At 37.5% G+C, this 23019-nt stretch overlaps 1 protein-coding gene across 3 annotated transcripts in view; it reads right to left on the bottom strand.

Moving 5' to 3' along the window:
- Rhobtb3 (Rho related BTB domain containing 3) overlaps positions 1–22628 on the bottom strand; it is a 57538-nt gene extending 34910 nt beyond the window's left edge. Inside the window, exons 1-6 of one of the 3 annotated variants that reach the window (XM_040271939.2) lie at positions 21913–22628; positions 21506–21731; positions 17020–17206; positions 7128–7282; positions 4734–4845; positions 1295–1660 (exon numbers count right to left, since the gene is read on the bottom strand). In XM_040271939.2, coding sequence (XP_040127873.1) covers positions 1295–1660; positions 4734–4845; positions 7128–7282; positions 17020–17206; positions 21506–21731; positions 21913–21914 — 1048 coding nt within the window. In that variant the 5' untranslated portion in view covers positions 21915–22628. The remainder of the gene's footprint in view (positions 1–1294; positions 1661–4733; positions 4846–7127; positions 7283–17019; positions 17207–21505; positions 21732–21912) is intronic. The other 2 variants (XM_013359012.4, XM_005326149.5) reach the window with 2 other exon arrangements.
- Positions 22629–23019: the final 391 nt, after the last annotated feature.

The following is a 23019-nucleotide window of genomic DNA, read 5'->3' as shown; positions in this document are numbered from 1 at the left end:
ATGTGGAGAAACTGGAATCCCTATATACCATTGATAGGAATAAAAAATGGTGGGGCTGGGGTTTTGGCTCAGTGGTAGAGCACTAGCCTAGCACGTGCAAGACCCTGGATTCGATCCTCAGCACCACATATAAATAAATGTGTCCAACTAAAAAAATAAACTTTTTTTTTTTTTTTTTTTTTTTAAGAGAGAGAAAGGGACTGGGGATGTGGCTCGAGCGGTACCCTGGCATGCGTGCGGTCCGAGTTCATCCTCAGCACCACATATAAACAAAGATGTTGTGTCTGCTGAAAACTAAAAAAATAAATATTAAGAAAATTCTCTCTCTCTCTAAAATAAATAAATAAATAAATTATTTTTATATGGTGCTGATGATCAAACCCAGTACCCCACACATGCCAGGCGAGCACGTTACCGCTTGAGCCACATCCCTAGCCCCTATAAACATTTTTTAAAAATGGTATAGCTAATGTGGAAAATAATATGCAATTTCTTTAAAAATCAAAAATAAAATTACAAAAAAATTACATATGATCTAGAAATTCTACTTCTGGGTAGATACCCAAAAGATCTGAAAGCTCGGTCCTCAAAAGAAATACCTGTACAACCATGCCCAGAGCAGCATTATTCACAACACCTGAAGCAATGCAGCAACCCAAATGCCCATCAATAGATGAATGGATAAACAAAATGTGGTATATGCACACAACAGAATACTATTCAGCCTTAAAAATGAATGAAATCTGACAGATGCGGCAACTTGGATGAACCCTGAAGACACTGTGCTAAGAAATAAGACTGAAATAAGCCTAGAGAGACAAGTACCATTGTACTTACATGAGGCACTTAGAATAGTCACAAATCATAGACAGAAATTAGAATGGTGGTTTCTGGGGGCTTGAAGAAGAGGAGAATGGGGAGCTATTGTTTAATGAGCACAGAATTTCAGTTTTACAAGACAAAATAGGTTGCAGAGATGGATGGTGGTGATGGTTGCACAACATTATGAATGTATTTAATACAAACAAACTGCCCACTTAAAAGTGGTTAAGAGTAAATTTTATGTTTCATGCATTTTACCTGGTTGGGGGAAACAGGTAAACAAATTTGTAAGGATGTCAGAAATCCTGGACCAATTCTTATAAATAAAGCAAATATTATATCATGTATAAATTTCACCTCAGATGTTATAAAGAATAAGTGTAACACTAACCAATACTCTTGAGGACTATAGGCATACTTCATTTCAAAGGCTTATGAGAGTTTAAGGAACAAGAACCTTTTGACAGAATACCTGAATAAATGAAGCGCAGAATGTCTGATAAACAAGAACAGAAGAGGGCGTCTTTAACAATGACTCGCAATGGTGGGTTGCCAGAAGATTCCTGGCTAGCACCTGGAAAGGTGGTATCTCTGTTTATAGCAAAGAGATCCTGGGTAGTTCGGATGATACTGGAATCTTGAATTTCGGTGGGACTCTTCACATTGAAAAGCAGCATGAAAACATGGCTTACTGCACAGAGAACGATCTTGTGGGCCTCTATGACCTCCTTTAAATCTGGGTGGTAAAACACCACGTCCACACATTGGCAGCACAACAGCAAGTTATTTAAGTCAGAGTTATAATGCGATGCTTCAGCCTTTAAAACAGGCATTTTTTCTGTTTCAAAAAAGAAAATAAGAATAATAAGCTGCATTTTTAAGTCTACAGATCCAATAATTTCAGGTTTACTTTAAATGCAGTACAATATTTTAAAATAATAATCAAGTCAAACCATAAGAAAGGGCCAATATTTGATCATTTTTCACCATCATCATAAAAATATGAAGTAAATTTTACAGGAGAATCATACAACACAGACACATATACATTTACATTTTAACATGCAAATGAAAAATATATTGATGACAAAAGGAGCAATAAAGCAACACTTATCACTATTTGTATGTCCCAAAATAAAACATCCCCCCAAACACTGAATGTCAGTATTTTATCATTCTTTACTTCTTTTTTTTTTTTTGAACATTTATTTATTTTTTAGTTGTAGTTGTACACAATACCTTTTTTTTTTTTAATATTTATTATTTTTTAGTTCTCGGAGCACACAACATCTTTGTTGGTATGTGGTGCTGAGGATCGAACCGGGCCGCACGCCTGCCAGGTGAGCGCGCTACCGCTTGAGCCACATCCCCAGCCCCTCACAATACCTTTTTTTATATGTGATGCTGAGGATCGAACCCAGGGTCTCACACATGCTAGGTGAGAGTTCTACCACTCGAACCACAACTCCAGCCCCTCATTCTTTACTTTTATGTGTTTTTTAAAAAAATAAAAAATAAAAAAAAAAACTAAAACAAAGTACTAAGTTCTGAAGAACCCAAGCACACATTTGAAGTCCTTTTCCACCCAGAACCAGGAGTGGGGGTCAAGGGAAACCTGTGAAAATTCTGCAACTTCTCAGTGTCAGGGTTCAGAATCCTGGACTCTACTGTTTAAAACCACCTTGACCATCTTATTTTGAGCCTCATCTTTTTTCCTCCTAGTAAAGCAACAGGCTTCCCAGAACAACTCTTTACTCAGCACACCTCAGCAAGAGTGCCAACTAAACACTCTAGTTTCCAAAAGAGGATATAACCTTCCACTTACTAGTTCGATTACCAACAAAGTGAGACTAGCCCTCTATGGGCTCAAAATATCCATGCTCCCCATGCCCTATCACAGACCCTACTATAAAATGTCTGCCATCTCCCTTTTATCCACAGCCAAGCTGAGGAAAGGAATCTTTGTGAAGTGTTGATGGAAGGATATGAGCTCTTCTAAACCTGTGGAATTCAAATTCTTTAGCAATGAAAATCCTTCAAAGCAAAGCCCAGTTCATAAAGTAGATGACAAGGCACTTTGGGGGGTGAGGCTTGCCCTACACTGTACCCCATTCCCCCCTCTTTGCCACTGCCTGTGGCAAAGTACCTTAAATGCTGAGATATGTCTGAAAGCCACATGCTCCAGAGCCCAGGATTGGTCCTTAGAAAATATCACCTACAGAGTCATACCCTGACTGTAGGGATAGCCCGTTGGTTATGATTAGAGCTATGCTGACAGCTCTCTTAACTAAAGGGTACAGGAAGCAGCCCTATGAAAGTGGAGACTGCATTTGCTGAAGGGATGCTTTTGAAGACCCTGTCTATTATACCACCTAGTACACCCAAATGAAGATGCACACAAGGAGTTTCTTTTAGTGCTAAAGGATGTGGGATGTTTTGCTTTCTCAGAGAAACTGATATGTTTTCTGGATCAATAAGAACTAATAACTTGCTAGCTACATTATCTATTCGGCCTTTACACCCCTCCCCCATCTTCCAATTCAGAAAGTATTTAAGAACCCAGGTTTTGTCATATAACAGACCAGGTCTCCCCTTACACTGAGCAAACCAGAAAGTTCAAAGTCAAAAGTGTATATTTTATGGTCTATTTATATAAATTTTTTACAACTGAAAATGTCCTTCCATTCTACTTTTCATTTTTCTGTTTTTTTTTTAAGTTAAATTCATTCATTCAACAAATATTTATCAAATGCCTACTTAAAAATTTTTTTTAACTGAGCTGGGGTTGTAACTCAGTGGTAGAGTGCTTGCCTTGAATGTGTGAGGCACTGGGTTCAACTCTCAGCACCACATATAAATAAAACAAGGTCCATCAACAACTAAAATAAATAATTTGAAAAAAAATTTTTTAACTGACACATAATAATTCCACATATGCATGGGGTACAGTGTGATCATCAAACACATGCATACAATGTGTGATGATCAAACCAAGTCAGAGTTATAATGCGATTTTTATCTCCTTATTTCTTTATATTTGGGAATCTTTAATTCCTCTCTTTAAGTTCTTCCTAAATATATAATTACATTGTAAACTATAATCACCATCTGTGCTATCAAGTGCCTGCTCTTTAAAACAATATCAAAAACAAATTGACCCAAGAGTACTTGTCCACTTCACAGAATTATGTAAAAGTTCTGATTATAATTAATGCAATTTTATTTATTTTTATCTCTATTTCCTCCAACTTTTTATTAAGAACATTTTCAAACATTTAAAAAGTTGAAAGAATGATATAGTGAACAAACATATGTCCTCCTAGGTCTTACAATTACTAACCTCATTATTTTTGCCTAATCTCTAGACAGATGAACACATAGACACACATGGCTGAACCACGTAAGAGTAAGTTGCAGTCACTAGAACAGTTTAGCTCTAACATACTTTTACATTCACCTTCCAAAAATAAGAACATTCTTTTATTAATCACAATACCATTAACATAGACAAGAAAATTAACAATTTATAATATCGTCTGATTTCCAGGCCACTATAAAATTTCTCCCAAATGTCCAAAGTACATCTTTTAGATTTTTTTAAATTGAGATAGTAGTCACTCAAGATTCATGCACAGTGCTGAAAGTTATTTCACACAAGTCTTTAATCTAGAATAGCTCCCCTCTAACACATGCTATTTTTAAGAATGTACAGGCTCAGATTCTAAAACGGTATTCTCAAACTGTGATTTAAGTACCACATGCTTAAGTATCACCTGAGAAGTTTTTGGCCTTGTTCTAAATTCACTGAATTAGAATGTTGGGTAGGCCTTTGGGATTCTCAAATTTGAGAACAACAGCTCTAAGACCTGTGAGGGATGATTTGTAATAAATGTCTACCAAAGTCTACGCACCTGGTTGTTCAAGCTGGGGTGGTCTAATTCCATGAAATGAGCCGTTCATTTTTCTTTTCTTCATTTTTTCACTTGTCTTCTGATTTAAGGCTTGAATCATGAAATATTCCAACTAAAATATTAAAAAAAAATCTAAATTAAAGGTCCAAAAATTATATCTGACATAATTATTTGTACCCCAAATCATATTTGCCAAATGTTCTTAATGTCAGTGCATTAGCAAACACTTGTAAACAATTTATTTTATCTGTAAAAATGTGTCTAGAAGAACAGATTGTGCCCTGATTAAACATAAGAAAACTTATTTATTCAAGAAGAAATTGTATCTTGAATGATCAAGAAGCCAGGCACTAACTATGGGGCTTTCAATAATTTTCTCAGAGGGCAAGTTTTGCAACTAAAACTAGTGAGATTCAAGGCAAGAATAGATCTGGCTCTATGTCTACAGATGTTCAAATCAGCTAGGAAACTTCACTTTTTTTTCCTTAAACAAATTTCTTTGAAACCTGTCCTTTATTTTACAAATTGAAAAATCTCATCCACATGCACTTATATAATCCCGGGCCTGTGATCTACCTTATAAGGCCTAGGGCAAAAGCTCAAATGGATGTCCACTCATATAGCAAAATATTTCAATGCTATAAAATCAAGAAAACAAACTGTTATATTAATATATATATTTGACAAATACATCATTATAAAGGCCTATCCAGCTAGATGCAGATTTAAATTCTCAGACTCCTCAATAGTTCATTAAGTATAGGAAACTAGCCCCTAACTCCTGAGCTCTAAGACAACCTCTCTCTTCTCACCCCAGCTCCATCCCATGTCTTGAGGAGTTTTTATGCACACAAGTAGACATTGGGACTCCATCCATTCTCCCTTCCCCAACCCTCAGGAAGTCATCCCTCAGTTACTCTCCCACCACCAGGCCTAGAGGTACACAAATCAGTAATGCAGTCCACTTAAGAACAGATCCAAGAAAAAGAGGCTTGCACAGGACCAGGAAACAGGCTCTGGGTCAGCAGGCACAGAATTCAGGAGTCCTAGTCATAACACTGAATAAAACTTCCTGTGCTGGTGGAAATGCTCTTTACTATCTTTATAATCCAATACAGCAGTTCTGTCTACATGTTGCTATAGAACACCTGAAACGAAACTAGAATGCCTGAGGAAATGAATTCCATTTTGTTTTATTTCACTTAATTTCAGTACAAGTAGACACACATGGAGCTATTATATAGATGGTGCAGGTATGGAAGGGAGATAGTACCAGTTCCAGGTGGCACGTCCTGTTGGCTCCACCAATGTGTGGTTTCGGGGTGTGTGTGTGTATGTGTGTGTGCAACAGGACAAAAGGCAGATGCCCCTGTTGCCCGGGTTTGAAAGGAGTACTACACAGCTCTTTATCCCATCCCTGACTTAAACACAGGATTTTTTAAAAATATTTTTTTTAGTTGTAGATGGATACAATATCTTTATTTATTTTTATGTGGTGCTGAGGATTAAACCCAGTGCCTCACACGTGCAAGGCACATGCTCTATCACTGAGCCACAACCCCAGCCCCTTAAAAACAGGATTTCAAATGCCCCTTTCATTCCATCATCTCCTTCATATTCTTATAAATGCCATTATTTCTTACACCCAAGATCTCAGTTGCACAATACTATCCACAAATTTAAAAAGAAATCATTCTGTTCGTATTTAATACTCTTATCAAGTCTTGAATTTAAAAGAAACCAGTATATCTTTCTAGCAACCTTGGCCAATATTCAGTCCTTCTCTGACCCTCACTGCAACATTAGGTATGAGGGAGAGAGAGAAGAAAAGAGGAGAAAGAAGAGAAACAGAAAAGAAATAGTGGGAGTCAGAGAGGAGAAGAGTGATCTTGAGTATTCTAGGCCCATGGGAAGGCAGGAGATCTGCAGCTTCCCACAGAACCAGCCTCCTCCTCCACCAATGAAACCAAATCCAGCCAAGGGAACCTCCAACAAAGGAAACAAAACCCCACCCCCACAGTTCCCTGGCATTTATCCACAGACATACATAATTCTTTGAACAAATTAATACTTTTTTAAGAGGGGGTGCAGGGTGGGGGTTACTGGGGATTGAATCCAGGGGCACTCAAACACTGAGCCATATCCCCAGCCCTATTTTGTATTTTATTTAGAGACAGGGTCTCACTGAGTTGCTTAGCACCTTATTTTTGCTGAGGCTGACTTTGAACTTGAGCTCCTCCTGCCTCAGCCTCCCAAGCCACTGGGATTATAGGCATGCACCACCGCGCCTGGCTAATCATGCTTTTAAAACTAAAACTCTAATTGATGTTCCAGAAAATAGCTAAAAAGATAGCTTGACAAATAATTTCATATATAATGGGAATTTCCACTTACCACTCCTCCAAAATACTTCCCTATGTAGAAGTCATCAAGGCTATGTAGTTCAAGATAGGTAGCTCCCAGCTCTTTAGCAAGGTGGATCCCTTCTGTTGTACTGACACAGCTCCCTCTGTCTGAGGTGCACAGTGGGCAGGTGCAAGGCAATTCTTCTGGAAAAAAAAATTAGTTTGACAACTTTGAAAGTACACAGGGGGGAAAAAAGTACACAGACAATCTGATCATTACACGATATACCAGAACCACTATCCACTAGACTCCAAATAAAATGTGTCAAGGATATTCATAAATAAATAAGCATTAGCTACAAAGAGAATAAGTAGCATTTTAGAAAATAGAATTTTAAAAATAGGTGAATGGATATTACCAGAGCTAGTATAGTAATTAGACTAACCAGCAGTAATGGCAGACTTGTTGCTTATTCAACCTTGACATTCAGAACATCAATATTTCTAGGACAGTAGGAAAAAATCCAAAACTTACAAAGAGACTGCCCACAGAAACCATGAAAAGCAATGAGGTGGACTTTCTTTCTTTCTTTCTAATAAACTTGAAATATAAATATAGTCTCCAAATTTGAATAAACCTTATACTTTTATTTGATGTAATTTTTAAAGCTGCAACCTGTTACTGTCTTTGTGAATTCCAGATAAAGTATATTTTTGGTGGGGAAGGGGATACTGGGGGTTGAACTCAGAGACACTTGAACATGAGCCACATCCCCAGCTGTATTTTGTATTTTATTTAGAGACAGGGTCTCACTGAGTTACTCAGCGCCTTCCTTTTGCTTGAGGCTGGCTTCAAACTTGAGAACCTCCTGCCTCAGTCTTCGGAGCTGCTGGGATTACAGGCGTGTGCCACTGCACCCAGCTTGAAGTACATTTTATTCAAATATTTCATTTCAATCACTTGGTTCTAAAGCAGTCAACTTTTAGAGACCAAATTCAATCAATTTCTATCTTTTTCTTTAAGATTTAAAAATTAAAAGCTGAAGAAATCTTTCAAATGTAAAAAAAAAAAAAAAAAAGAATTGTCCCAATATTCACAGTTGTAGCTAATACAGATTTATGGCTTGGAAAGTACAGAGCAATCTATTTATAAGAACATTCCCTACTAAGGCTAAAAATATATATTCAACTCCATATTCATCAGCTTGTATTGTTTTGTTTCAGGACTAAAATATGGGTCACTGTTCAAAAGTTAGTCAGGTCAAAAGAATGAAAAGTCATTTGTAGAAATGCCTGTTGTTGCAGATTGGCCTTTCTGGGAAAAAGGCTGTAAGATGGAGATGGGTGTGCAGGAGGTCAACTGGGAGGTGATCTGGGGAACAACTTTTCTCAGGAGTGAGGGATGTGGATTTGGGTAGAAGAAAAACTTGGAAGAACAATGCAGTAGCACCAGAGACCAAGCTATCCTGCAGGGGCTCTGGAGCTCCTCTGGCCTGTCAGAGTGCTCCACATTTGAGAAAAGACAGCTGGGCCTTTGCATCCTATTCCCTAAATCAGTCATTAGGTAAGTGTCATATCCCTGGAGCAGGCACAGCCTTGGGCAAGGGAGCTCCCAATGGTGAAGAGTAAAATTGCCATTACTTGTTCTACCCTCTAAATAAGAATGATATCAAAAAAGGAAAAAAAAAAACAAAACTAATTTTAACTAAAGAATTAGTGATTCCAAAGACTAAGTAATTTAAAAATTAAGCTTGTTTTCTTCATTTATGTGATATATTCTAATCTGAAGGATATGCTTCACTTTTTCTAAGATCATTTTAGGTTTGGAGCAAAGTTATCAAGCAGAATTTAGTCTCTTCTGAAAAATAATGCATTGGTATTTCACATTCTTTATGAAGCCTCTCTAAACAATGCCTTTGGTTTTCTGAAGACAGAGGCCTTGTTATGCCTACAAAGGTCTCCTTATGTTGATGGAATGTGGTGGGTAGGTAGATCATTTCATTAAACTCCATTTCTGGACAAAAATCAAATCAAGCCAGTAGTGTTTCCAGGGAAAAAAATGAAGTTAATTTAATATGAATTAAGTTTTAACAAATAATCTTGATTTAAGGGCAAAACACAGCTAATTTTAGGTTTGAGCTAGCTGTATGTAGCTATAAGTGTCTTTCTGACACACTGTCTGAGAAAGCTTGTCCGATTATAGCTAATCCTATCTCCTATATGTCACTGAAGATATTTCTTTATTGTTCACTCGAAAAAAGAAAAAAGAAAAATGCCTAGTCACTACACAACATATTATACTATAACAAGTTGCCACTTAGTCATCTAAAATTCTAAAATATCATTCCTATTTTTTTAAATTTATTTTTTTAGTTGTAGTTGGACATAATACCTCAATTTTATTTATTTATTTTTATGTGGTGCTGAGGATTGAACCCAGGGCCTCGCATGTGCTAGGTGAGTGCTCTACCACTGAACCACAACCCCAACCCAAATATCATTCCCATTTTATACATTTGTTTTTGCAGTGCTGGAGATTGAACCCAGGGCCATGAATATAGGCAAGAGCTCCATCACTGTTATATTCTCCAGTATAAAACCCAGAGAGTTTTATTTCTTAAAACCTTCATAAGTTTTTTTTTCTCCAATTAACTATTTTGTGATTCACTTCTGAATTTCTCTGACATTTTTCCATATCAATCACCTGTGGGATTTTAAGTAAAAGTCTGATTTGGGTTGGTTAGAAAATGGAGAACCAACAAGATATTTCAGGATTAAATAACTTTACCTTAAGCATTTTATCAGAAACAATCAGAGGACCCAAAATAATTTTAAATTGTGGATTCTTGCAGTCATAGTAGCTCTGGGAATCAGTCCTATGCTTCTTGTTAACTTTGTAGGGTTTTTTATTGTTGCTGTTGCTGTTACATGTTATCTTTTAAGATGTTACCAAGATATTTTTCAAAGGCAAATACAATGTAACTCTAGCATTCAAATGAATGGTATCTCTTTCAAAGTAGTGTGGCTTTGGGAACCTATAGGGTGATTGTTACAATGTTGCCACTGCCTGAAAGTTTTAGAAATTCTTTTTCAAAAATTCTAGCTCAGCAATGTATCAGACTAGGTCAGGGTTTCAAAAATAATAGAGACAGTGTTCCCATGTTCAGAAGTTTGAGGCTATGAAGACAATCAGGTATACTCTGATTAAAAAAATAAAAAGAGATTATCCCTTAAACATAGGTTTAATATTTAGTAAAAGTCAAAATGTATTCAGAGCCAAATATCATGAAGACATCCACATAGTCAAGCTTGTCAAATACATATGTAACAAAAGAAAGACTGGTTATATTTACAGAACAAGTTCTTTAGGAGTTTCCAAGAAAATTAACAGGAGAGTACCCAGCAGTTGCATATACTGAAAGGGATGGGTAAGGGGATGGCAATAAAGGTCCCTGAGCTGAAGAGCCATATTAGCGCTGCAGTTATTTTGTAATCACATCTTATATGGTAAATTAGCTCTATCTTGTTAGTGAAATTGATTTTTTTCACTTAGATTATTCATAAAGCCATCCATTCACTCACTGAACAAATGTTTATTGCATACCTACCACACATCAAGTGTTACTGATAAAAAGATAGGAAGATAAAAGCATAGTCAACTGAACCAAGATAGACATGACTGCAAACAAATACAACATTAATAAGTACTAAAATGAAGGCATACAAAGTTACCATGGGAACAGAACCGAGGAAATTAACTGCCTGGGGAGACTGTGGAAGGCTTCACAGAAAGATAATGATTGAAAGGATGAGTATGAAATTGCAAAGCAGATATGAGAGGTCTATGTGAAGGGGCACTCCAGTCACAGGGTACAGCATATGTAGAGGTCTGCATGTGGGAAATGGAAAACGTATTCATTTCCAGGTTCAAGATGACAAGCTAAGCCCACATTGTGATCTCTCCTCCTGCCAAACTATGAAAATATTAAATAACGCGGGTGGGGGTAGGGAAGCAAGGAGAAATGAAGAAAGGAGAAAAGAAAGAGGAAGGGAGGGACATATGGAGAGAATGTTTGAATATATAGCAACTAAAAAATTAGAGGGGAAATATCAGCTCAAAACACTAGGAGTGCCTTCAAGAATGAAGGCAGATGGCACAGGAATGAAGCAGAGTGCATTGTGGGGGTCCTAGACGCTGCAGCAAGGTAGAATGCTCACTGCTAACAATAGGGGAGGCAAGAACCAGAAGGCCCAAAGGCAACTCACTGGAAACTAACGAAGTACACCAAGAGAAGCAAATAGGCCTAGTGATTCTTGACCTACTCACTTCTGTCCCAATCCCCAGACAGCTACTGAGGAGGAAAAAAGGAAGGCATCAATCTAACGGGGAAAGTACATTTCAAAAGTAGGAAAGTAAAGAATTAATTTTTGAGAAACATCCACATCATGAAACAAAATCTCAGCAGATGGAAAGACTTGGGGTGCATATTCAAAACTAGACAATATTCTAATCAAAACAGAACTACTAAGTCTAATTAATTATTCTAAGATTTTAAAATAAAGTTTTGCAACCTTAAGACAGGAATAAGAAATTATGAAAGACCCAATTAGAGATCTTGGAAATGAAAGTTGTTGAAGTTAAGAATTAAATCAAGCAGAATAGCAAAATAGACCCAGCAGACTAATGCATGAGCTGGGAGGGGGTGGGGGAGGGCCAAGAAAAAATGCAACACAACAAAATAAAGGGATCAGAAAGATAACAGCAGCCAAGACACAGAAGCATCACCAACAGCCTGAGAAGGCTCCTGAAAGAAACAGAATAAAGATCGTGAGACCCAGTGATACTCAAAGAAATGAGAAAGTCAATACTTTCCCAGACCTGAAGAAACGCATTAAGTTCTTCAGGCAGTTCAGGGGGAATGGCACATAAGGCAAAGGGGATTGTTCCTAACGGTTCTAGAAGTAGTTGGAAGTTTGAACATGAACAATCTTGTATCTCAGGTAAGATTTTACAATAGAAAGTCATCAACGTGAGATACAAATACTGGACAGAAATAAGGGTTATCAATGGGAACCTGGGATTTAAAAATATAAGTATGAAAACTAACAATAAATATTGGCAAGGATGTGAGGATAAAGATGCATACACCATACATTGCTGGTGGGACTGCAAATTGGTGCAACTACTCTGGAAAGCAGTATGGAGATACCATTTAACCCATTTATCCCACTCCTTGGCATATACGCAAAAGACTTAAAATCAGCATACTATGGTGACACAGCCACGTTAATGTTTATAGCAGCTCAATTCACAATAGCTAAGCTATGGAATCAATCTTGATGCCCTTCAACAGATGAATGGATAAAGAAAATGTGGTACACATACATAATGGAATATTACTCAGCTATGAGAAGAATGAATTATGGCATTTGCCAGTAAATGGATGCAATTGAAAACTATCATGCTGAGTGAAATAAACCAATCCCCAAAAACCAAAGGCTGAATGTTCTCTCAGTTATGCAGAGTCTGAATCATAGTAGCACAATGGGGGGCGGTGCCACAGAATTGGACAGGGTGGAGTAGGGGAAGCGGGGTTGATGGGAATGGGAAAGACAGAAGAATGAATACGACATAACTTTCCCATGTTCATATGTGAATATGAATACACAACCAGTGTTAACTGCACATCATGTACAACCACAAAAATGAATTATACTTCATGTATATATGATATGTAAAAATACATTCTACTGTGACGTATAACTGAAAAGAACAAACAAAAAATATGTTTGAATATATATATATTATATATAGATATTATTGATATTATTATTATATATATAATATCAATCCCTGGCTCTGATCAATGTGCAAGGATTAGAAGCAAAGACACTGAAGTCATGGGTACCCTAGAGCCTGAATTGTGGTTTCTAAATATCATTACCTACCAAAAGGATGCAGAGCTTCTTGAGAACACCTATTTCCAGGGCAGGGACAGCAAAAGTCTAAGGGAATAAGGAAGTGATTCAAAACTGATGAGATATAGTCTGAAAACCCCCTCTAGACAAACATAGGGTAAAGCAAAAATCAGAAGGAATAATCAGAACAACAGACTATAAAATGATGAATTGAAAGAACAAATTCATGGATCATAATGATTCCAAAAGAAAGGTATAGGAGCAGAGAGAGTAGAAAGCTCTATTTACAAAAGAATACCAATAAATAAATGTACAATGTACCATAGAAAATTATAATTTCTAAGCACATGTATGACAACTGAAAGAATAAGGCAAAAATGCTGATCCAGCCCAAATTCTTTAATAACATCAATGTCATGAAAGACATCCCCCCTCAAAACAAACAAAAAGACAAACAAAAATACTATATATATACCCCAAATTATGGGGAACCATCTGAATTAAAAGAGACCAGAGAGATAAGACCAATAAATGCAATGCATAATTTATACTCTGGATTGGAAAAACACACACACACACAAACTATAAAGCACATTACTGGAACAACTGAAAAAATGTAAATACAAATTATATTTTAAATAACAGCATAATAGATAACAGCATGTTAAACTTCTTGCATGGTGATTGCATTATGGCTAATAGGAGAAGGGCCTTGTTCTTGGATGATAAATGCTGAAGTAATTAGGAGTGAAGAAATCACATGTTTACAATTCAGTCTCAAATGGCTCAGAAAAAAATGTGTCCATGTGCATGTGTGTTTATAAATTCTGGGGTTCAGTGTCTTAGTCCTGTCAACCTTCTTAGGTTTGAAATTTTACAAAACACAAGTTAATGAAGAAGGAAGTTCCTAAACAATTCAAAGCACTGAATGTCATGATCTGACTTGTATTCTAGCATAATTATTCTGAAAGAATTATTTCAGAGGCAATCCAAGAATAGGAGGTCAGAGGCCAATTTATCATGAGACTGATAAAGCTTCAACAGAAAGCCTTCTTTTTGTGCTTCCTTTCCAAAGCCTTGGGAGGAACCTGAATAACATATTCTTTCACATGTTGGGTCATATGCTTTTGTCAAATTTGAAAAATAAGATATTTTAACTATGTTTGGCTAAGACCACTGTCTTTTTCTATTCTAATTCAACTTATCTTGTATGAGGCAATTCTGAAGTAATCATAGGCATTTTGGGGATGCTACTAAGGGGAAATTTAGCTTTAGGTTCAGTGTGCTTTTACTTTTGGTTATCCCACTTCTTGGCATATACCCCCAAAGACTTAAAATCGGCATACTATAGTGACACAGCCACATTAATGTTTATAGCAGCTCAATTCACAATAGCTAAACTATGGAACCAACCTAGATGCCCTTCAACAGATGAATGGATAAAGAAAATGTAGTACATACACACAATGGAATATTACTCGGCCATGAGAAGAATGAAATTATGGCATTTGCCAGTAAATGGATGGAACTAGAAACTATCATGCTGAGTGAAATAAACTTCCTCAACATTGGGAATAAGCCCGGGGTACTCTACCACTGAGTTACACCCCCAGCCCCTTTTCCTTTTTTATTTTCAGACAGGGTCTTTCTAAGTGCCCAGGTGGCCTTGAACTTGTGATCCTGCTCTCTCCTAAGTAGCTGGGATTACAGGTGTGCATTATACTTTCCTATTCCATAACTGTCCTAGAATAGGAATGACTTTGAGGAATGCTTCTGACACCCACAGTGCTAACTTATTTGGCATCAGATACTAGAATGCTGAGCTGAAATATGTACACAATACAAACTGGTGCCTGGAGCCAGAAAGATGTACAGAATGAAGAAACATGCTGTTAGAAAAACTGATAATCATTCTCCTCTCTCCAAAGAAAATATCTCGAAGGGGTGATCAAAGACTTCACAGCCCAAAAATATGTAAGAAAATTTACAGAAGTGTTGGGCTATTAAATAGAAATATTTCTAAATGTGGTACTTGACAGACCCTTTGAGATTTGTGAGTTGTCATTCTTTCTTTTCTTATTCATTGTGGGGTTCCCTACCCCAGTCACAAAATTATGTAAGTCTGAGGCCCTATAAAACCTGAACTTTCCTTTTAGGAGATAAAGAAGTCCCTATGAAAGATAATTAAATAACAAGCATTTGAAATCCAGCAGAGATTTAAAAAAAGAAAACAATGGGTTTATGTGTTAGAGTTATTTAAAATGTAAAATTAAAAAAAAAAAAAAAGCTTCTTAATCAACTGGTGTAGGGGACAGGACAGGAGAGAAAGGGGGATCTAGGATGATTCTGGTTTTGGTTGAATTGAAAGATTTTGCATCATTCACCAAGACAAGGAACTCAGCAGTAAGAGGATGCTGTCTATGAAATATGGGTCAGGAGAAAGACTAGAGCAAGAGAAACAGACTAGACAATCACTGTACATAGAAAGGAAGCAAGGGCAACCGACTGGCTAGTTCATGTTCTTGGTTAAAGAGCAAGAGGTGAAGCCAAAGGATGGAAACCTGGGAAACAATTCTATGATGTGTTGCTGCTCGTGGAGAGGAGCCCAGGAGAATGCAAGGGGACCAGTAAAAAAAAAGACAGAGAATTAGAAGAAACAGAAAAGAAAGAGTAGCTTTATTAAGCAGAGAGATGTACAAATAATTTCAAAGACAGAATTGTTACTAACATATTAAATTTGGCAATAAAAACTGGCAATCCCAGTGAGAACTTGGTGTGACTATGGAAGTCAAAATGAGACTGTAGTAGTCTGAAGAATGAAAAGGAAGTGGACTCAGGAAGTGTGAATGGTTCTTTCAAGAACCATGGGGTAGGGAGGGGGGATAGGGAAGTAGGATGTGGGGTCAAGAGTGGGTCAAGCTTGCTTTATTTGTATTTACTAATGCTCAACATTTACCTACCTTATGACCCAACAATCCTACTCCTAGGGAACAAACTAAGTATCATGCAAAGGAGAATGAATACATAAATTATGGCATATCCATACAATAGAATAATGTAAAGCAATAAAAACAGCAAACTATAGATAAGCACAACATATCCTATAATTTCATTTGTATAAAGTTCAAGAATAAGTAAAAACTAGTCTCTGTAGTTAGAAGTCAGAATAGCAGTTTCTTCTGAGGAAAGGTGTTATTATCTAGGAAAGAGGCCTGAGAGAACCTTCTAAAGTACTACAGGTGTACTGCCCCCCCCCATCTGTGCAATGGTTGTGTAGACATACACACAGGTACAACTGCATTAAGCTACACTCTATGTACACTAATGAACTTTATATTATTTTCTTTGCTACACCTTAATTAAAAGGTTAAAAAATTTTAATAAATAAAAAGCAACAATTTAATAACAGCTTTACTGAGTAAATATTACTAAGAAGATATGTAAAATACCACCTAATCAAAGTGAATCTTGAGTTGGCCTTAAGAAAAATGACAATAATATACATAGCAGCAGTGACTACAACTGCCCCAACCAACCCAGTCCCTTAGCCACAGAGTAAACTGCCTTTCCTCAGGCAGCAGTGTCAGTGTTTTTAGCTCTCTCATTGTTATCCACCTAAAAATTCTCCCACACTCACATCTTCAAGAGGGTAAGCCATTCTTTTCAATTGGGTAAATCATTAGACTGTCAAAAAAAAAAAAAAAAAAAAAAGCTTTCTAGGGCTCAATTTCAGGTTAGTACCTTTCATATGTCAAAAGAACACAACCACTGAATCCTTTATTACTGGGAAGAGCAAGTTAAAAGACAGATTTGTACCCATCAGAATCAGAGCAGAAGCTTTCAATCCTCTCCTTTGATGTGTTCTTATCATCAGATGATGAAGAGATAACAACTGGCATTTGAACCCATAGTCATTTGGGTAAAATTAAAAAAAAAACTATACTAATCATTAATAAACTTAACTATTCAAACTTAATGTGGTACCTGCAAGCCAATTATAAAAAAGAAAATTAAATACTTACCATTTTGTCTGGTACCAACAGCAGCAATGATTACTGGAACAGAATTTAATGCTCTTTTTATCACTGGAATATAATTGTCCTTTACTTCATGGAATGAAAACTTGTCATTAACGTTGTATTTGATCACAATGATGTCAGCACTCCCAATTAGGTTTCGAGAAGTGTACCAATCACTGTCAAAAATGTCCTAAACCAAAATGTAGACAGTAAACTTCAGTCTACTTATCTTCAAATCCATCATGAAATTAAATGTAACATATTAGTCTAAATTTATTTGCTATACTTTAATTTTTGGAATTTACATAAATTTATTTTTAAACACATAGCTATATAAAATTTAAAATGTTTAATTTTTTAAAAAAGTTTTCTTTGTTTAGCCTAGATAAGTATTATGGCTCAACATGATATCTAGATGATAACTAAGAGTTTGATGAAAGAAGCAACCCCTTTCAATTTCTATGCTTTAAGAATAAGCACTTCTAAAAATAATACTGTTTCTAATCACCTAACATTCTGGAATGTTACATTTTTATTATAAATGAAAAAGCAACAACAGTGTGAGTAATGATGCTTCAAAGGATTTTCTGTGACCCAGTTTGTTTTGCTTGTATAAATTAAAAATTAAAAATAAGTCTTTCTAGTTCTGAAATTCTTACTTTTTGTATGCTAATGAAAATATTTAAGTTTAGAATTGAGACCATAAGTAATTTATTATGGACCCTACACCTTAAAATTTAGTGCTCTGATATGTTAAAAACAATTTTTCAAAGTTTTTATACAAACAGTAGTATGTGGAAAATATCTTTATGGATCTTAATTCTACTACCAAATATATACCAATAACTTTCTTCTCATATTCTAATTAACCATTAATCATAATTCATCCTTACATTTGGCCTTTGGTATAGTTTTCTGGGATATAATACAGTCAGTCTAAGGAAATAAGACAGCTGGTTGACCAACTGTTTGGCTATGAAAGTTTGCAGTATGAGTTTGAAATATGAGTTCAAAACAGGGTTAACAGTATTTGAATCAATCAATTTTTAAGATCTATGTGACAGACTTTTATTCTGTGATAGAAAAATTTTGGAGTGTTACACAGAGTTGCCCTTGTGCAGAGAGAGCTGACCAGTGGCCCCCCTTACCTATACCCTGCCAACTGACCCATCTCTCACGAGGGCACTCCAAGTAATGAGAACTGCAGAATATCTAGACATGAATACCCCATTGAAAGTGGAATAGAGCGAGCATTTTTGAAGGAAGTTTAAATGAATCAAAAGAGAAAGAAAGAAAAAAGCAAAGAAGAAAGACGCTCAATACCAAAGACAAAGGAATGAACTTGGTAGAGAGTATAATGGGGTGAGTTGTGGGGAGTGATGTGGGACACAGCCCAAGAAAATGTGAGCACTTCCCAGCAGAACACTTCACTAATTTCCAAATCCCAAACCACAAACCCCATACAATTCCAACTATATCTGTTAAACAGTATTCAAGTTCAAAGTACACAAGTATACCAGAGTACGTAAGAATAACAAAAAGGGTAAATTCATATAAATAGGATTCATAACTAAATATAAGTGGAACCAATATTAAGCATTCATCTAACTCAGAGAATCTGGGGGGGTGGGGGTGGAAGCATCTGCTTTCAACATTCCAAATAGGTCAAAATTCCAGAGCTACTAGAGAGGTATACAGGAAAAGGAGACATTTAAGGAAAATGTCATGGGAAAAAAAAAATAGGTTTGGGCATCATTAACTCTGTAGTATTGTTTATAAAGACCACAATACTTTCATTTGTTAATAGAAACCAGAACTTCAGATCCTGCACAAGAAAACTGTGAATGTATTAGCTCATTGCTTTTTATAAAATTTTTTTGGTAAACAGGAAAAGATGTAGAATTGTGAAATGAAGTAATAATGTAACTGCACAAAAAAAGGGAGTGGATGAGAGAAATACTAAATAATGAGCTGTTATTTGAAACACATTTATTTAAAAAGTGCCAAGTACATATGGCCAAGGAGACAGAACAAGGCTAAGGATTTACAGAAAGTAACTAGGGAATAGAAGCACAACCATCTGATCCCAACTCCAAGGAGCAACAACACATTTCTTCTCAAGCTATATCAAAGAGAAAACACTCCACTGGTTTCTAGAATTATGAAGGAAATACTCTTCCATCTCTTGTAAATCAATTCCAGGATTTCCTCTAGGGGATTATGCAAGACTTGGAACCACATTTAGAGAATGGAACTCATCTTTAAAAAAAAATAATAATTTTTTTTAAAAAATCTGAATTTCTATAATGAAACAAAAAATTTATTCTACTTGATTGTGGTAGTAGATAATATATTTGTGTGATAACTAATATCACTGTTCCAATCTGGTGTATTGGTTTAAATCTTGAAGGACATGAGAAAACTTTACCTTTGCTTAGCATAAGTGATACATGACTATACTAGAGTTACAATAAACATTCTATTATTATAGCAGATACCACTTATGGAGCACAGTCTCTACACTTAGAACTTTACATTTACTATCTCATTTACTCCTTAGCATAGCTGTAGGAGGCAGAGATTATTATGATTAGTCTATAGTCAGGTAAGATTGAGAAAAGGTAAATGATTTACCAAAGACAGAAAGGCATTAAGTGGCAATGTGGGGTTCTGAAGTCAGTTCCTCTTGATATCAAAACTTGTGTTCTATCTGCTTTGCTGCATTTAACATTCTGATTCAGTACATATGTCAATAACACCTGATTAAATACCCTTAACATCTCTGATGGGCTTTACTTAACACGTAGAGAAGAAAAGCATCTTAGAATGAGAAACTCTGCAAATGTAATCTACTATGTTTGAAGATCCACTATAACCTAGAAAATTACACCTAGTTACAAACTTGGTTCCACCAGAGTTTTAACTAAATGAAGTGATTAGCATAATAAACCATAATAATCAGTATATGACAAGAATCCAGACTACAGAGGCTTACTTTATCCATTTGGAAGATTTCATCCTACTATACACAATACATGGGATCACAAGCATTGTCTGCTAAATTAACAACATAAACAGGAAAGGGTTAACGGCTCAAATTAAAAACAGAAAAAGTAATACTAACATCCTAATTCTGCTTATTTTGTTTTATGTACATTTATTTGTTCACTAAACATTTGTTCAACTGCACATTGATCCAATAAGTCTTAGAGGCTATAAGATCTTTCATAATAAAAGGGCCAAAAGTAAAAGACATGCTTCATTTGCTTGCAAAGACTCCATTCTTCTTACGAACAGCAGCATCACTGTCATAGTTAGGGGCTTACTAGCATCCCACATATTGAAAAGCCTGTTGTAAATTTATTTCAGCATACTAACAAAAATTTCCTTTATCTGAATATTTATATGAGCAAGCAGTCTTTTCTTTCCATAATATGGAAATTTGCATAAGAATTTTTCTAAGTTCATTCTATACATTTCTTTAAAGGTATGCTAATATAGTTTCATTAAAATTGCTGTTCAACTGTAAAATCTCACAGAGTAGTTTATATTCTGTGACACTAAAATTTATATATATATGTGTGTGTGTGTGTGTGTGTGTGTGTGTGTATTCTTAGACACTGAAGTTTCTTCTGCATAAGTTTTTTCTGTACTCTTTAGCTGAAATATATTTAACAATTAGTAAAAAAATCAGACATTCTTGAATTAAACTAAATGAAAACATTTAAATATAATGTTATAGTGTACTGAAAATATTTATGTGTGTCAAGAAGTAGATTCCTTTGTCCTTCATGATACATACAAGAATCAGGCTGAATTTTATCCATTTCACTACAACTTCATTTAATTATCACAATCATAAAGATTTTTTTAAACTTCAAACATCATTAGTTACATTATTTCTATTTATGAGTCATTAAAATCAAAGAACTGCATAGAAAAAGTATTTGTATTATTAAAATTTTTAAAAACTTTCAGAGGTTATCAGTGCTATAAATGAGTCTTTAAAATTAATTCTCAGTCCCTGTCTTTCCCCATCTTTACATACTATTTTTGAACTGTCCAGTGAAAAGTATTTTTGCCTACACTGAGCTATAAGAGGGCTGTATTTATAGAACACTAGTATTACCCTATCCTCCACAGGGTAGGCATGAAAAAACATTGCTCTTTGCTAGTGGAACTTGGTGACCCTGTCCTTTGGGGCTGGCACATTCAACTGTCAGTTGTCTACCAAGGAAAATCCCACAGTCGTGAAGTGTACGACTAAGTGCTCCACGTTCCACTGGGGCTTTTTACCTTATAGCCAAGTTCTTTGACTGGGCTGCCCCGTGCCCCACTAAACAAAGACTACAGATGTCCCCCCCAAATGTTTTAAAACTCTACCCATGTAAGGCAAACACTCCGCGTTCGTGGAACTGGGAAAAGTAGGGAGAAGAAAATTTTAAAAAAGCTCCTTCAGCCTCAGCACGGAGCAGCTGGTGTCCCTTACCCACACGGGACAGTCGTGAACCACGAGCTTGACGTTCCCGAACGCACTGGCCTGATACTCCGTGAACACTGGACGCGCGACCGTGCTGGTCGCGTTCAGCAACAAGCTGCTTTCGTCCCCTGAGACCAGAGGGCTTCTCCCCAGGTAAGTGCGGATGAGCCCCGACGGCCGATTGTCCTGGTGGAACGCGTCGCCTTCGTTCCCCAGCGCCACGATGTGAATGGACCTGCACCGACAGAGAGGGGGACCAGGGGAGAAAAGCAGCACGGTCAGCGCGCCAGTCCCTTTCATCCGAACAGGAAGTGGCGGGGGCAGCGCTCAGCGAGGGTGGGCGCGAGCCCCAAGCCCCAGGGCGCACCGCACGCATTCGGGCTACAGACAATGGCAGGACTTCGACGCGTACGTACATGATCTCAAATTCAAGGGCAGGGCGGCGATTCGGAGAAAACCAGCTCCTCACGGCCTCTCGGGGCCAGTCGGTGGCGTGTATACCCGCAAGCCGCTCATCCCCAGCCGCGACCCCCTGGCGCGCCTCCACCACTGCGCGGCCGACGCAGAGCGGGGCCGCGTGAGCCACTCAGCCAGCTAGCGAGCGAGCCGGGGGCCCCAGGGCTGGGGGCGTGTGAGCGCAGCCGAGTGCACCGTGCCAGTCAGGAAGTGCTGGGGAACATCGCCGGCGGCCGCCGCCGCAGTGAGTCGCCGAGCGCGGGGCAGGTCTGCAGCCCCGAGAGGATTCAGCTGACCGCAGCCCGTGTTCCGCCGCGCCTCCCTGGCGGGGCAGCTGTCGCCTCCTACTGCTGCTGCTGCTGTTGCTGCTGCTCCTCCTCCTCCTGGCAAAGAGGGGGTAGAAAAAAAAAAAAAAAGGGCCTCCGCCCCCTCGGCCGGCTGGGCCCAGCACGTGCCGGCCGTGGGAGTCGGGTGGACGTGGGGGACGCGCTGCCCGCTGAGGCCTTGGACCCGGGCGGTGGCGACCGGATACAAAGGAGCGGCCCGCGCGGGGCGCCGTGGAATATAAATTAATAAATACAACGCCTGAGTCGGAGAGCTCCCGGCCGCCAATCCGCCAGCAGCAAGTTTGCTCAACTCGAAAGGCTGTAACCAGAGCCAGGAAAGGGGGTGGGGCGAGGAGGCCCCCTCTCACTCCGGACTGGGAAAAAAAAAGAGGTTAGCGAAACTAGGGACTCCAGCCAGTTTGCCGTTCCAGCAATCCCGCCCCCCCACGCTTTGGCCTTGGCGGAAAGTGTTTTACCACGTCTGCCGCTTTGTCATTTGTCAACATGCGCTACAGCTGTTTTCTAAAATCATACTTGTGAGAACAAAAATAAAGGCAACATTCATGCTGCTGCTGCGAAAAAGGGTTCTTTGTTCACACACCAATTACTTTGCAAATGTTGCTTTGGGGGATTATTTACTATTTCAAGCTATATTTGACATACTTTTGCCAACATGCAGATTTTAAATACTGGGATTTTTAGTGTAATATTTTTTGAAGGAAGTTTGTTAATTTACTTGGA

The sequence above is a fragment of the Ictidomys tridecemlineatus genome, chromosome 1 (assembly GCF_052094955.1).
Source record: "Ictidomys tridecemlineatus isolate mIctTri1 chromosome 1, mIctTri1.hap1, whole genome shotgun sequence".
In the NCBI taxonomy this organism is placed as follows: domain Eukaryota; kingdom Metazoa; phylum Chordata; class Mammalia; order Rodentia; family Sciuridae; genus Ictidomys; species Ictidomys tridecemlineatus.
The sequence above is the reverse complement of the archived record's forward strand: the minus strand, read 5'-3'. Positions and strand labels throughout refer to the sequence as shown.